Raw genomic sequence first — 14,660 nt, forward strand, 5'->3', positions numbered from 1 at the left:
AATAAAAGACTTTTCAAGGACTTCAGAGTGCTTTAGACCCTCTCTCTTCAATACATTGGTTATGTATAGCGCTTTTCTAGACACTCAAAGACACTTTACAGACCATATATGTTTTTGCTAGCCAGTTAGCAACTTGGTTTGTTAACTATGGAAATTCGTATTGCAAACCAACTGAAGTTGCTAACGTGTAAAGCGACAACACTTTTGAGAAGCAGGCTCTAGACTAGTTTGTTTACCGGTTGATGTCCTCCTGGTATCCGTTCTTGTTGAAGTAGTCGGCCATGACGGGCGTGTTGCAGAGGCACTGCAGTACGGAGTTCATGTAGCAGGTGTTTCCCAGGTTCCTCAACCCCGTCAGGGCTGGCCCCAGCCCTCCGAACGTCGGGTTCAGGCTCCGGATCTTGGCTGCCGACGGCCTGGCGATCTCAACCTTAGCGTACGTGTTAGCAGTTATAGGCCTATGAGGAATGAACAAAACAAAAAAAGGATGGGTTTCTCAACGTTAGCATACATGCTAGCAGTTATAGGCCTAAGTGGGGTAGGGATCATCCTGCCATGAAAAAATAAAACACAACAAAAAGGATTCTAAGTGTGCGGACTCCTCACTCTGAAAACTACAGTTGACCTTCGTCCTGCACCTTTCCCTGGGATGTGCACAATCCTCTCCATCAACTATGTGTGGTAGGGAAATAGCAAAACAAAAAGGCTTAGTTTTTCTGCAGTAACAGCATGGGGTTGTACAATTAGATAGCAACGAATACAGTTTCATTTTGATATGGGTAGCTAAAAAATATATTGTAGGTCTTACTGTGTTCCTTAACAGCCAATTAGTTTGCCAATTACAGTATACCATTAGCACTGAGCCCAAGGATGGATGGGAATTTGTAGGCACTTGTCTTCATAATGGCAAAATATACTTTTTACCTCAAATAACAGGAATATACTGTAAGTGAAGACACATTCATGCACACATGCACACACGCGCGCGCACACACACACACACACACACACACACACACCCTCTGGTACGTACTTGGTGTCCCTGTTAATGGTGGGGATGGGTGCTGGCTTCCTCGGTGGCTCTTCATGCAGCTCCTGGGTGATGTCTGGAGAGGAGTAGGAGCGTTTGAGCTTGGACTGCTCGCGCTCGCGTTCCACCTCTGGAACCTTGGGCTGCGCCGCCGGCTTCTGCTGCTGTTTGGGCGTCGACGGGGGCGTTTGGGGCACGCTCACCTCGGGAGGGTACAAGTGCACGCGATTGGTCGGAGAGTGGTAGTAGCGGTACGTGCCCGTCACCGTGTCCAGGAACTAGGTCGGGAAAGGACAAAACACACACACACGGCACACACACACACACACACACAACAAATGTGATGAGGTCAGTCCTGAATTTAATCTGGAGTTCTGGAGTTGAAGCTAAAGGCACACTACGTGTCCCATACGTCTGAACGAATAGGGAAGGAAACTCTGTTGCAGTCAAAATGGAGGCGTGTTTTTCGAATACAAGAACGATATAACAGTTGTCACTTGCAAAACATTACTGTGTGTCATGATGACCTTCAAACACATTGTGTTTCCTGCTATGTTACTTCTTAAAAATACAGTATTTTGTGTTTTTTTCCCCTCTGCCTAGACTTCCAGGGCAGCTTGCCTGGTGCATAATAATGTGGTGTGTGAATGTGGACTCACCTTCATCCAGCCGATGGGCAGGCCGGGAACAGTGCGTCCCATCTCCTCACTGCGTGCTCTGGTTAGAGGCTCGCGCTGTCACAGACACAGGGAGAAAAAAAAATGAAGACGTCAAAGCAGCCACAATACTATGAAGTAACGTTACCAATGACACTGACTGCTCTCATTATACCTGACTGTAAAAATTACGCAACAAATCATCATCATGACAATACAATACAATACAATACAACCTGTATTTATATGAAACAATATCACAACTAAAGTTGTTTCAAAGCTAACCAGGAATAATCAGAACCGTCAAGTCTGTAACGACTAGGACGACTATTGAACGGACAAAATAAACAAATGTAAATGGGACTGCACTCTAAACTTTGTTGGTTAAATGTCTGTGTGTTCCAGCGAGACGAGTAGCGTACAAGCGATGCGATGTGGTCGGATCCGGAGTTGAAAATATTTTAACTTCAAGCGAGGCGAGTAAGCGAGTAACCAATTGGAATGCAGAGTTTGGTACTTCTCGCCTGTGAATTGGCAGTTAAAGCCGTGGGAACGTGCAGCAAACGTTCCATGAGAGAGTAGCGAGTAGGCGAGCGACCGAGAAGCTAGTAAATAGCAGCGACGTGTGTGAACGTAGCTTTACCGTGCGCTCACACTGCCGGCGTTGGAAGAGCTACAACGCTGCTGACTCCTGCCTGGAAAGCACATTTCAGGGGCGTTGAAGGTGGCAAGCGATTCAACCTGAAGCATTCGACCAGGGATCTCGAATAACCGAAGCTCGTGTTTAGAAAAATGAGAACATTACATTGGCTGACGCCTGCTGGCGCCGAGCTCATTACATATTTTTAGATGAAGTTCAACTTTTGACGCCCTCAACTTTTGACGCCCTTGGCTCTAGAAACGCTTTTGCGGCTTGTAACACTTCTGCCGCCTGCCCTCCCATACAAAGTCAATTACCACGCGTTCCACGCGTTGAACGCCGGCGGTGTGATCGCACGGTTAGACAGTTGAGGGGCAAAAGTGTTTTGGCGAGACCTACCTTGATCTCATTCACCACATTATTGGGTACGTGTGAGTCCAGCGAGACGCTGTTGGGGTGCGGAGGCTCTCCATTCTGGGCGCGGTACCCCAGCGCTCCACCCCTCTGCTCCCCAACCTTGTCCTCCTCCTCCTCCGCCCTCTTCCTCTCCAGCTTGCCCCTCTCCTGCCTCCTCTTCCTCCTCTCCTCCTCCTCTGCTGCGGCCACCAGTGCAGCAGCCTTTACGGCAGCGGCCTCCTCCTCTTGTCTCCTCTTCTCCGCCTCCTCCTTCTCCTGCCTCCGTCGCCACTCCTCCTCCTCCTGCTGCTCCACCTCCTCTTGGGCGCGTTTGCGCTGCTCCATCTCGCGACGGGCCTTGTCTCCGACGCTGGCGGCCTCTGCGTGGATCTGGCTGAGCTCCTCCTCCGACAACTGGGACGAGGGGCCAAAGGTGGGCTTGACGGAGCGGTTTGGCTGCGGCATCACCGGTCCATTCTGGGGCTGCTGAGAGGGGGCGCTGGAGGGCCTCGAGCCGTCTGACACTTTGACGGAAGGCTTTGTAGTGCGATCGAACTGTGGAGTTAAAACATAGATATATTGATGCATGTTGTTTATGCTTGTTCTTTTGTTGTGCATAATATCCAGAAATACTGTATGGGGGGCTTTATTTATCCTGCGGTCTTTATTGTCTTAACACTTAATTTCTCCCATGGACGACTAGGAAAAGAACAGTTTTTTTATTATATATAAAACAATAAACAAATCAAACTGTTACATTGATTTACAGTATGTGTATCACCAAAAAAAGTGTACATTTTTGGTAAAAGAATGTGCTTTTTTTCTAGATTGATCTCCCGATAAAATACACCCATCACCTCCATCAACAACCCCGTCAGCATATCCCCTGGCCTTCACCCAAAGGCGTTACCTGAGGAGTTGATTTAACCGTTGGGCCAGTCTGTGCTGACGGCGTGGCTCTCTTGGTCTCTGTGGACCCTGCTGGACCAGGCCCAGGCCCAGGCCCGTCCAGAGTGTCGGGGTGGAGCGCCACAGTGGAGGGCTCTGGAGCCGCGGGCTCTAGAGGGGGGGCCTCATCCGCCGGCCTCCCGTTCACCTGCACTGGCTGCTGGGGCTGGGCGACCACCACCGGGGGCTTAGGATCCTCCAGGGACGGGTAGCTGAAGTTCACTGGAACACACACACACACACAGACACGCACACACACACACACACAGCAATGGGTAAGGTAATCATAAGAAAGGACAGTTATGGCCCTACCGTGTTTAAAAAAATAATAATAAAAAATATTATTGCTCCAACAAGGAATGCTCAATTTCGTTGTGCTCGTCACAATGACAAATAAAATGTATTGTACTGTATTGTATTGTAAAGACCTGCCATGGCTTTTATGTGTCGAAATAAAAGATATTAGCTGAGTTACAGCATCAACAAGGGGAACAGTCCATCTAATACTAATACTACTCCATCCATAGGACAGTCCTAGCCTGGTCCTGACCATCCCATAATACTACCATTTCCATTTCGTATTCATGGTCTGGACTTTTTTCATCCGACGCGATTGCAGGAAGCAGGAAGGACATTTTCGGAAAAATCAGGATTTAACTTATAAGTTGTTGAACAAACATGTCTGACGTCTATCTATGGCGTTGTAGGACCGTTTAACAGACATGTCTGACAGAACATCCTACCGTAGGATAAAATTACAATGTAGGACCGTTTGTCAGAACACCGGCACAAATCCTACCGGTCAACATCGCTCCACAGAAGACAGGTACCAGACGTAGTGCGGAGCCAAGTGTCTTGGCAGAAGTACGTAGGATGGCGCGCGAGGCTAGGACAGTCCACTCATACTAATAATTCTCCATCCATAGGACAGCTCATTCATACTACCGTAATACTTATCCATAGGCCCTGCAATGTGTAGGGCTGGGCAATATGACGATATATATCGTTATCGTGATATAAAAGTGTATATCGTGACCTTTCTCCTATATCGTTTATATCGTGATAGTAATTTTATCAATTTTATACAATTGAATATCATTTCATTACATTTCATTTTGTCACAATACACACTCTAAGTTCATGTAACTGTAAAAATAAGAATAAAAAGATCCATTTTAAAGAAAGGTTGTTTTGCGACATGAAAAAATAAAGAGCAAATAAAGAGAATAATTGAAAACGTGTGTAATTGTGCTATATCGTGATATATATTGTTATCGTGATATAAAGTAATCCATATCGTGATGTAGGTTTTTTTCCATATCACCCAGCCCTGCAATGTGGTAAATCAAAAGAGGGAAGCCATGAATATCTAAGTAGGCTTTTAGTACATGACGGACGGAGGCTACTTCCGCTTGAATTTTGCAGCATGTAAGCAAACCACATCACGCTCACCACGTCACTGGGAGCTTGTCTACGGACGCCCGTCAAAATGGACAAAGGAAAAACAATTGGGTGCGGGGGGAGAGACAAAGCAACCGCATTGTATCCTACTAGTTACTGTCATGCTAGAATTGAACAAACACTGACTTGTAGGCAGGCAATGATCCTGAGATTTCAGATTGAGGCAGTCAAATATATCAAGTACAACACACACCACAATATAAAACATCCATGGAGCAGTCAAAACAGTGCAGCACAACCACGTAAACATACGCACAACCACACTCACACACGCACAACTAGCTCTCACAGTATTTAAACATCATAGACCTGGTCAAGTTGCATGCGTACAAATGACAACAGCAACCATCCACAACAATAACAAGGCTATCATTGAGACTCAGGTTTCAGCACACAACATAATAATCAATAGCAAAAGGATGAGTGACATTGGAGATGCTACAGAGCCCTCGGGCTCAGATGAGCAAAGTGCATATTAGAAAAAACACGGTCAGAGAAAGACAGCTCTTTAGTACTGCATGATCTACTGTACTGGCTGCTGGCTGTTGGTCATACAGTCTTGCAGTAGCTGGCATTGGGAAGGAGATATCAGAGATATCTTAGAAAACACACAATACAAGGCACCACGCAGTCACACTGGCAAATAACAGAAATAGCACACATAAAGCCCCCCCCGGCAACATTAGATTATAACAGCAGACCTATGTGACCATCCAATCTACTATTGTAAAAGGGTCAAAGACGTCCAAAATGAAATTGTCCTTCAGTGTAACGGATACCTTCTGCTGACTGTAACTGTAAAAAAGCATGATTTTTAAATTGTTTCAAGTGAATGGATGACAGCCGAGGCTTTCATGAATTCACTGGAAAAAATAAATAGATAAAAAGAGTCATGTTTTTTACAGTTACAGTCAGCAGAAGGTATCCGTTACACTGAAGGACAATTTCATTTTGGACATCTTTGACCCAAAAACATTGCCACGACATTACTTGAAGGTTTTTTTTGGGCCAAGGTGTTCCTAAGATTTCAGTATTGGTATGCACACTGGACTAAAAATGTGAAAATCTCTGCAGGATTTGAAACTTAAAGGGCAATTCCGGCCAGTTTGGATTCATATCCCATCTTGGGTGGACCCAGGGAAAAGGATGAAAGGGGAAACCGCGAGAAATTTTCATGCGTGCTGCGCAAAGTTGTTCAATTGCGCTGTTTTCGGTTAAACCCTGGCCCGTCGGGCAGGTATTTGACCTGTTTTAAAGCTCCTAGCGTACATTAAAACCCCTTTGAACGCTTTGGCCGTGGTGTGTGGGTCCATACAAGTCGATCTAGTGGTTCACAGTTCCATTAGGTTGCACAGGTACGATACAACAGGAGTTTTCAAAAGTGGCGCACCTACCTCTTTCAGCTTCCGCCTTCCAACTACGTCCGCAAAATGGTTCGCCAAAGTGATACTTCATAGTAATCCATTTTAATTTTGTCCACCAAAGACGAGCCACAAGAAACATATTCACACGTTTCCACGTTCTGTGTTGTTATTGTCTCGCAGATTCACTTCTCAATCTCTGTCACTGAACGCAGTTTAGTGACGTCACGGTGTCACATGACTCCTGGAAGGAACGCACATTCGCTCATCCAGTTATTATACAGAAGGAAGATAGAGAGGCGCTGTCGTAATATACTGTTTGATATTTTGAGATGGATCCTTCGTTGGGGTCTGGTGGTTCAATTGAAGAGTTTGGTGGCCATGGTTATCTTTTTCGAACCAGAATATTTGTTGTGTTTTGTGGTAATTGTGGCAATGTGGAATTGCACATGAATTGAATTGAATTGAATTGAATTGAAGAATTGCACATGTGGCAATAATTCTTTATCTGTAACAAATATTCTGGTTCGAAAAAGATGACCATGGCCACCAAACTCTTCAATTGAACCACCAGACCCCAACGAAGGATCCATCTCAAAATATCAAACAGTATATTACGACAGCGCCTCTCTCTCTTCCTTCTGTATAATAACTGGATGAGCGAATGTGCGTTCCTTCCAGGAGTCATGTGACACCGTGACGTCACTAAACTGCGTTCAGTGACAGAGATTGAGAAGTGAATCTGCGAGACAATAACAACACAGGACGTGGAAACGTGTGAATATGTTTCTTGTGGCTCGTCTTTGGTGGACAAAATTAAAATGGATTACTATGAAGTATCACTTTGGCGAACCATTTTGCGGACGTAGTTGGAAGGCGGAAGCTGAAAGAGGTAGGTGCGCCACTTTTGAAAACTCCTGTTGTATCGTACCTGTGCAACCTAATGGAACTGTGAACCACTAGATCGACTTGTATGGACCCACACACCACGGCCAAAGCGTTCAAAAGGGTTTTAATGCACGCTATGAGCTTTAAAACAGGTCAAATACCTGCCCGACGGGCCAGGGTTTAACCGAAAACAGCGCAATTGAACAACTTTGCGCAGCACGCATGAAAATTTCTCACGGTTTCCCCTTTCATTCTTTTCCCTGGGTCCACCCAAGATGGGATATGAATCCAAACTGGCCGGAATTGCCCTTTAATTAGGGTCCGGTTACGAAGAGCAACAATTCAATGATTTGAGATCCAGCTAATCTTTTGGGCTTTTTGAAATATCACAGAAATAATTAACAACCAGGGTTCATTGCTAACCTTAAAGGGACACTGTGCAGGAAATGGTCAAAAAAGGTACTGCAACTATGCTGCTCATTGAAACTGGGCTGCCTATTGCCAAATTTGATCTTTACATGAAAGTTTACTAAGTAATAAACAAATATTTTCAAGTTGCAGCTAAAAATGGCTATTTTTGGAAATTCAAAATGGCGGACCATGGAGAAGATCCCCCTTTTCATGTATGAAAAATGATTTTTTTCCAGTCATAATGAATACTTAGAATTTGATGGTGGTGGTAAGTATTCATGAAAAAGGTAACATTAGTGAATGGGCAGCATGAATTCTGGAAATAAACAACTAAAAATATCACACAGTATACCTTTAAACAAAGGTCAACTAGCTATTGGTCAAGCTATGGATCCATTCACTGGTCTGAAGACGAAGTTACTCAACCACAGTGGCTTGTACATATAATCCAATACAAATCAATCCAATGTGAAACTGTGTCTAGCCCCCAACACCAGCCTTCCAACACCTAATGGTCAGTGTTTGTGTCATACTTTACATACTTTACATTACATTAGTATTTATTATGGGAGAGCAAGAAACGCAATTTCAAATTCTTTGTATGACCAGTGCATGTAAAGAAATTGACAATAAACTTGACTTGACTTGACTATTAGTAATACTGCCAGAACATGCACGCTAATTTGTATTCATTTATCTCTGGGTGTCATTTCCTTTGTTTTCCATGGTGTACGGCATTACAAAGTCTAATGTCCCCCAGTAGTATTATCTGGATATATCTTTTGTTTATAATAAATGCACAGTGCAAACCTCTGTGGAATGGCCTTAAAATGCACTGTATATCGAATAAGATAGGGTTAGAAAGTGCATGTACAATTTACCTTCATATGAAAATAAAACTCAATGTGTCCGCACACTGCTCCCGTGTTGCTTTTTTACTTTTCAACCTTTTGTCCTGCACCTACGTCTTGGATGTGTGCAGTGCACCTCTAGCCTACTTCATTTTACCTTCATACAAAGACATACAATAATACCTTGAACCAACATTGCAATTCATCTTCCACATTCAACATTCATAAAGCGTTCAACCAACCCCCTGTTTTAAACCCTGGTCTAACCAAAATCACAAAACCACCTATGCAAAAAACAGGTTCCTTGTCCTTGTGTCATGCACCAAACAAAGCTCAATTCTAAGTGCACCACTGACTATGCTAGATTCTAAATATAGCGATACCCCTTAGTACACCCCTGAGAAGGAGTAGACGCCCCATTCCCTCCTCTGAAAGCTCTGGCTGGCAGTGCCAATGGAATGGAATGGAAGCCTCTATTTATATTCTCAGAAATACAATTGAGAGCATCTGTTTTTTTTCAATGTAGCCGATATAAAAAACTAAAATGTCCAAAATATAATTAGATAAAGCAAACAATAAGCATAAAACCATGAAATATAATACTAAGTCAACAAATATACATAATCAAAATACTTTAAGTAAGAAAAAAGCCAACTAAATACATTAACTTGGAGAGATGATATCAAGAAAAACAATTGCAGCATGGCTTCTAGACGTGAGGGCAGTGCACTACTTAAGCTAGATCTATGCTTCGGACGCATTGCTTCTGCGTCCGTCCGTCTTCTGTCTGTGCGAGTACACGCCCCCAGCGCAGAGGCTCTGCGCCCGTCGTCGAGCGCCTCGAAAAAATTCTAACTATCCGTCGGACGGACGCGGAGGACTCAGACAAGAAGGCGCTATGATTGGTCGTCTCGCTACTTCCTTGTTCTGTTCTTGTGGCAGCGCAATGCCAGTAGTTTGCGAGAGCAGAGCTGTATTCTGTTAAAAACTTAATTAATGCCTTGTGTGTAAATGTGTGCAAATACACGAAGCTACAAGCTAAGTAACAAACAATGCATCAGTTGAACACTCGTGGCACAATGCCTGCGGTTTTACACCATAGCTTCCACCACCGAATGTAAACACACATCGGCAGAATCAACTGTCTTTACATGCTTGCATTTTCTGCTCGTGAAAACAGACTGGGTATGTCAAATAATGATACCAGTGCATTGCCTTTGCAATTTGTGTGAAAATACCTAGCTAACCGGGCTAGAAAGCCACATTGCTTAAATGACCGCAGTGTTTAGGCCTACAATGCAGTGAAAGGCGCAATAGCGCAATTTCAAATGTGGCTCGCGACGAGAGACCTCGGACCAGAACTCGCAGATGCATGAATACAATGTTGGTTCGTGGCCACTCCCACGCGACTTTTGACGAGCGCAGATGCAGAAGTCTAATCTGACCTTTACACTGCGGCATGGTGCTGAAGTGACTACTAGACGTGAGGGCAGTGCACTACTTACGCTGTGGCATGGTGCTGAGGGCCTGCTGCCTGGGCGGCTTCACCTTGGCGTTGGTGGTGTACATGGGGTAGAAGAGCAGCCAGCTCTCGTAGCCGCCCTCCAATACCATGGGCTCACTACGCAGGATGGTGGTACTGTCCCACTGTGGACAAGACACATGGATGTACATGTATTGGTGCCATATAGAGATCCACCATTAAAGCTATTCATAATCATCGCACGCACGCACGCACGCACGCACGCACGCACGCACTCACGCACGCGGAAGCTCTGAAATGCAGAGAACCAAATCTGATATGATTTAATGCGTTAATCGATTTAAATAATGAATTGCAATGATCAGGTGAAATGGGCATGTAGGTGGAAGTGTGGGTGTGAAGAGGGGCATGAAGAGTGGGAACATTTCAATCACCTTGTATTAAAGAATATGAATAGAATTTCATTTAAATTTAGCATTACATCTCACTTTTAATTACAATTTAACTTTTTTACGTTGAGATTGGGGGGGGTGGGGGGGTGGAGAACGCTGCTTATCAATGAATCGTACGTCGACCGATAAGGTCAATCAACTAACAATGATTGAATGAATCGTTAATTTGCATCCCTAGCTTCGGGTGTTGCCTTGGTAGACACTGGTGCAATGGACCTCACCTTGTAAAGGGCATCTTTCAGGCTCTGCAGAGTGGTCCCCAGCTTCAGGTCTGTGACAGAGCTGGACCAATCCAGCAGGACTATGTAGTCCACAAACCCCCTGCGCTTCCACAGCTCTTTAGAAGACTCCGGAAGCTTCACCTCAATCTGGTTCACAGTTATCCTGCAAACATTTGCCACAGAGCAGAGAGAGAGAGAGAGAAAGAGGGTGGGGGGTGTCATAGTGGTGGGATTTAAAAAAACACAAACAGCGTTGAGTCATTAATATTAAAACACTGACACAATTTGTTAAGCAAAGGCTTTATGCAAATTAACAATGTGCACATGTGAGGAAAGGAAAATGGGGTTTTCCAATGTAGCAGTACATTTCCACTTCCAGGGAAGTGAAACACTGGCTTTGTTTGATCGAGTATGGCATGACGCCCGGCTGCCTGATAATAACAGGCCACTGTAGGGGAAAGCAGGTCTGTCGGTCACGAACAAGATAGGATAGTAGTAGCGCACATCGTATATAAGCCGCCACTAAACGTCAGAGATGATGAATTATTATTAGAGGAAGGAGAGGATTACATCCCCTTAGGAGACCAGACTTGATCCCACTCATTGGCATTGCTGACTCGTGTTACGATTTATCTTGGTTTACCATACTGAATATCTTTGGAATAGGTCCTATGGTCTGCCCTTAAAGGGGTATGCCACTATTTTGGGGCTTAATACAGTTAAAATCTTTGGCTGGGGTTAATAAAGGTGGTAAAGGGTCTTATTTTTCATGTTAAGCGTTGTCTTGCTTTAAGACAAGTTAAAAGAGGGAATATGTCGCTAAGCTAGTGAAAGTCAATGGATCCGTGTAGCATTGTAGCATTGGCTCAATCAACATATTACCAACCGAGAGAGAGAGAGAGAGAGAGAGAGAGAGAGAGAGAGAGAGAGAGAGAGAGAGAGAGAGAGACAGGAGCTCCTACCCTGGCGAGATGGCCTCCTCTGGAACGCTGACACAGGCCTGTGCTGGCACTTGGATTCGGGATTCCTCAAAGTCCCGCTGGCTCCGGGCGTCCATGACAATGACACTGAGACTTGGGTCCACCATCATGCTATAGAGCTTCTCGGGCGAGATGCCTCCCATTGGCACCGCAGCTGAAGAGGAATGTCCAGTGGTGAGAAGTCTCAAAACGCTAGACTGCCATGTTTACTACACTACTGAGCCTAATTGTGGTCCCCATTTTGAGGCTTGACTTGCAACGATGTTCTATACCAGGGATGTCAAACTCAGGCCCGGGTGCCAAATTTGGCCCACGGAGCCATTTTATTCGGCCCGCGAGATCATTTCAAAGTTGTCACACATACACCATTAATGTATAGAGGTAAACTCTGTATGTATGTATGTATGTATGTATATCAACTTGAACATGAAATTTGCTGTGTCACAGTATATGCAGACACATTTGAACTGACAAATATGATGGGAAAGAGTGTTTAACTATGAGTATGAGGTGCATCCATGCACAATTTTAGTCAATTTTTTAAAAATAATTGTTGAGTTTGGCCCGCCACTTCGTTCCAGATTTTGATTTTGGCCCTCAGTCAATTTGAGTTTGACACCCCTGTTCTATACGAACAGGCATCTCGTTCACACCACCTGGGCTACCAAGAGATTATTGGAATCCATTGGAATCCAAATGCAAGTTGCATACAAACACAGACGTCAGCTATCACTTACAACACTCACACGTAGTGTACAAACATTTTGAGACTTACCTTTGGATGGTACATGTTTTGCCTCATTCTGTTCTGCTTTCACCTGTATTAAAAAAGTGAGACTGCTGCATTACTGTGGCATTGTTACTGCACAACATTTTTGGTCATGAGTTCCAACACACATCCAAAATACCTTACTTGCAAATCATTGATATGATGCCACAAAATGTACTATGCTTAAAGCAAACTCTGAAATTAATGATATTGACAGAATGACCCAAGATTAGCAGTGCATCTTTAAACCACAACGAAGATTAAGTTGGACCTGTGCTGTCAATGTGTGGCTTAACCCATTGATGCCTGATGTTGCGTTACGCAACATTGACCCTGGCGCCTGGAGCTGCATTACGCAACATTTAGGCTCATGAGATGTGAGACAACTTTATTCAAAATCTGTTTGTTTGAGATGAATGAACACATTCAAATGAAAGATGAGGGTCTTAGCGATTAAATGCAACTTGATGCATATTTTTATGTGCTTCAGAAGCTGACGTATTTAGGTTTTTATAGGCTGAGGGCAGCTTTTCTTAAAAAGAGCTCAGGCATTCAGCACCCTTTTTTGCAGGTGCCTTAGGCATCAATGGCTTAATAAAACATGTCTAACAGCATCACAAAGGCAGGTAGGTAGGTAGGCAGGCAGTACCTTCGTGTTGTCCTTGGTGGAATCGGCTGGCCCTTTCGATACAGTTCGTCCCACGTCCTTCTCTTGCTTTTCCTCCCTTTTTCTCCTCTCTTCTTGTTTCTCCCTCTCCTCTAGTTTTTTACGCACCTCCGCTTCCTCATATCTGATTTGTCGTAAAAAAAACAAAATGGTTCAATAAACACAACATGTACATCTCGATAAACTTAAAGGGACACTGTGCAGGAAATGGTCAAAAAAGGTACTGCAACTATGCTGCTCATTGAAACTGGACTGCCTATTGCCAAATTTGATCTTTACATGAAAGTTTATTAAGTAATAAACAAATATTTTCTAGTATGGTCCAAGTAGAGTCATTTTTGCAGCTAAAAATGGCTATTTTTGGAAATTCAAAATGGCGGACCATGAAGAAGATCCCCCATTTCATGTATGAAAAGTGCAATTTCTCAGTCATAATGCATACTTTGAATTTGATGGTGGTGGTAAGTATTCATGAAAAGGTAACATTAGTGAATGGGCAGCATGAATTCTGGAAATAAACAACTAAAAATCTCACACAGTGTCCCTTCAACGAGATGCATCAAAATTAAAGACATGGGACTAACCTGAGCTTCAGGCTATCGGACAACTTCTCGGCTTCTTCAATTGATTTTTTGAAGCTTGACGGCCCAAGCATGGACAGATAATAATCCTTCGATGATGACGATGACAAAAACAAAACAAAAAACATACCACATGAAACAGTGTAAGTCCAATGTAAGCGTTTTTTCATAGAAAAGAATGTGACTATGTTTACAAGAATTTACTGATAGCCACATCTTTGATATGCAATATCCTACCTGCTGCTGCCTGAAGTCAGGTCTCTTTTTGATTACATCATACACTGCTAGGTACCTCATGTACAAAACATAGGCTTTCTCTTCATCCCGATCCAGTCGGCACTCCTCTGCCGCTTTAAACATCTTGCAGGCACTCTGGACATAGCTGAAATCAAAACACAATGAATGATGACTCACACTATTTTATCTACTCATCATTTAAAGACTGCCTTCTTGTAACCCTGCACATCTGAGAAGTGATGTTCTACCCAAGGTATACTGATAAACTTGAGTATCATGTTATTCTCTAATGTGGTGTTGTTAGTATAAGCTGAGGACCTGAAACACTGACGATTTTCACAGACTTAAGTAGACAATTTGATTTGCTGTTGAAATGTTATGCCTACCACTGCAATATGAATTTTACTATGAACTAATGGGAAATCGTACTTACTGCCGTGTGCTGGCTTTCTCCGGCTTGAACTCTGCTTTCTTGTTAAGGTCGCCCAGTGACGTTGCCAGGTAGAGGTCTTTTGCCCCCGTGGAAACAGCCGGCATCTTGGCAGACAAATTGAGATTCACATTTACCTGCAGAAGTCGATGCTCTCACATGCTCCTCCTCAATGTCATGGCTGGAAAATAACATCAA

General features: G+C 43.9%; 1 protein-coding gene across 5 annotated transcripts in view; it reads right to left on the bottom strand.

Moving 5' to 3' along the window:
• usp8 (ubiquitin specific peptidase 8) overlaps positions 1-14,660 on the bottom strand; it is a 28,015-nt gene that overhangs the window by 11,223 nt on the left and 2,132 nt on the right. For all 5 annotated transcript variants that reach the window (XM_063188349.1, XM_063188351.1, XM_063188348.1 and 2 more), the window contains 13 exons: positions 14,466-14,643; positions 14,033-14,177; positions 13,799-13,884; positions 13,197-13,338; positions 12,554-12,596; positions 11,761-11,932; positions 10,799-10,961; positions 10,148-10,289; positions 3,633-3,892; positions 2,726-3,277; positions 1,690-1,764; positions 1,034-1,308; positions 237-458 (listed from right to left, as the gene is read on the bottom strand). In XM_063188349.1, the coding sequence (XP_063044419.1) occupies positions 237-458; positions 1,034-1,308; positions 1,690-1,764; positions 2,726-3,277; positions 3,633-3,892; positions 10,148-10,289; positions 10,799-10,961; positions 11,761-11,932; positions 12,554-12,596; positions 13,197-13,338; positions 13,799-13,884; positions 14,033-14,177; positions 14,466-14,569 (2,381 nt within the window). In that variant the 5' untranslated portion in view covers positions 14,570-14,643. The remainder of the gene's footprint in view (positions 1-236; positions 459-1,033; positions 1,309-1,689; positions 1,765-2,725; positions 3,278-3,632; positions 3,893-10,147; positions 10,290-10,798; positions 10,962-11,760; positions 11,933-12,553; positions 12,597-13,196; positions 13,339-13,798; positions 13,885-14,032; positions 14,178-14,465; positions 14,644-14,660) is intronic.

This window comes from Engraulis encrasicolus, chromosome 22 (assembly GCF_034702125.1).
Source record: "Engraulis encrasicolus isolate BLACKSEA-1 chromosome 22, IST_EnEncr_1.0, whole genome shotgun sequence".
NCBI classification, from domain to species: domain Eukaryota; kingdom Metazoa; phylum Chordata; class Actinopteri; order Clupeiformes; family Engraulidae; genus Engraulis; species Engraulis encrasicolus.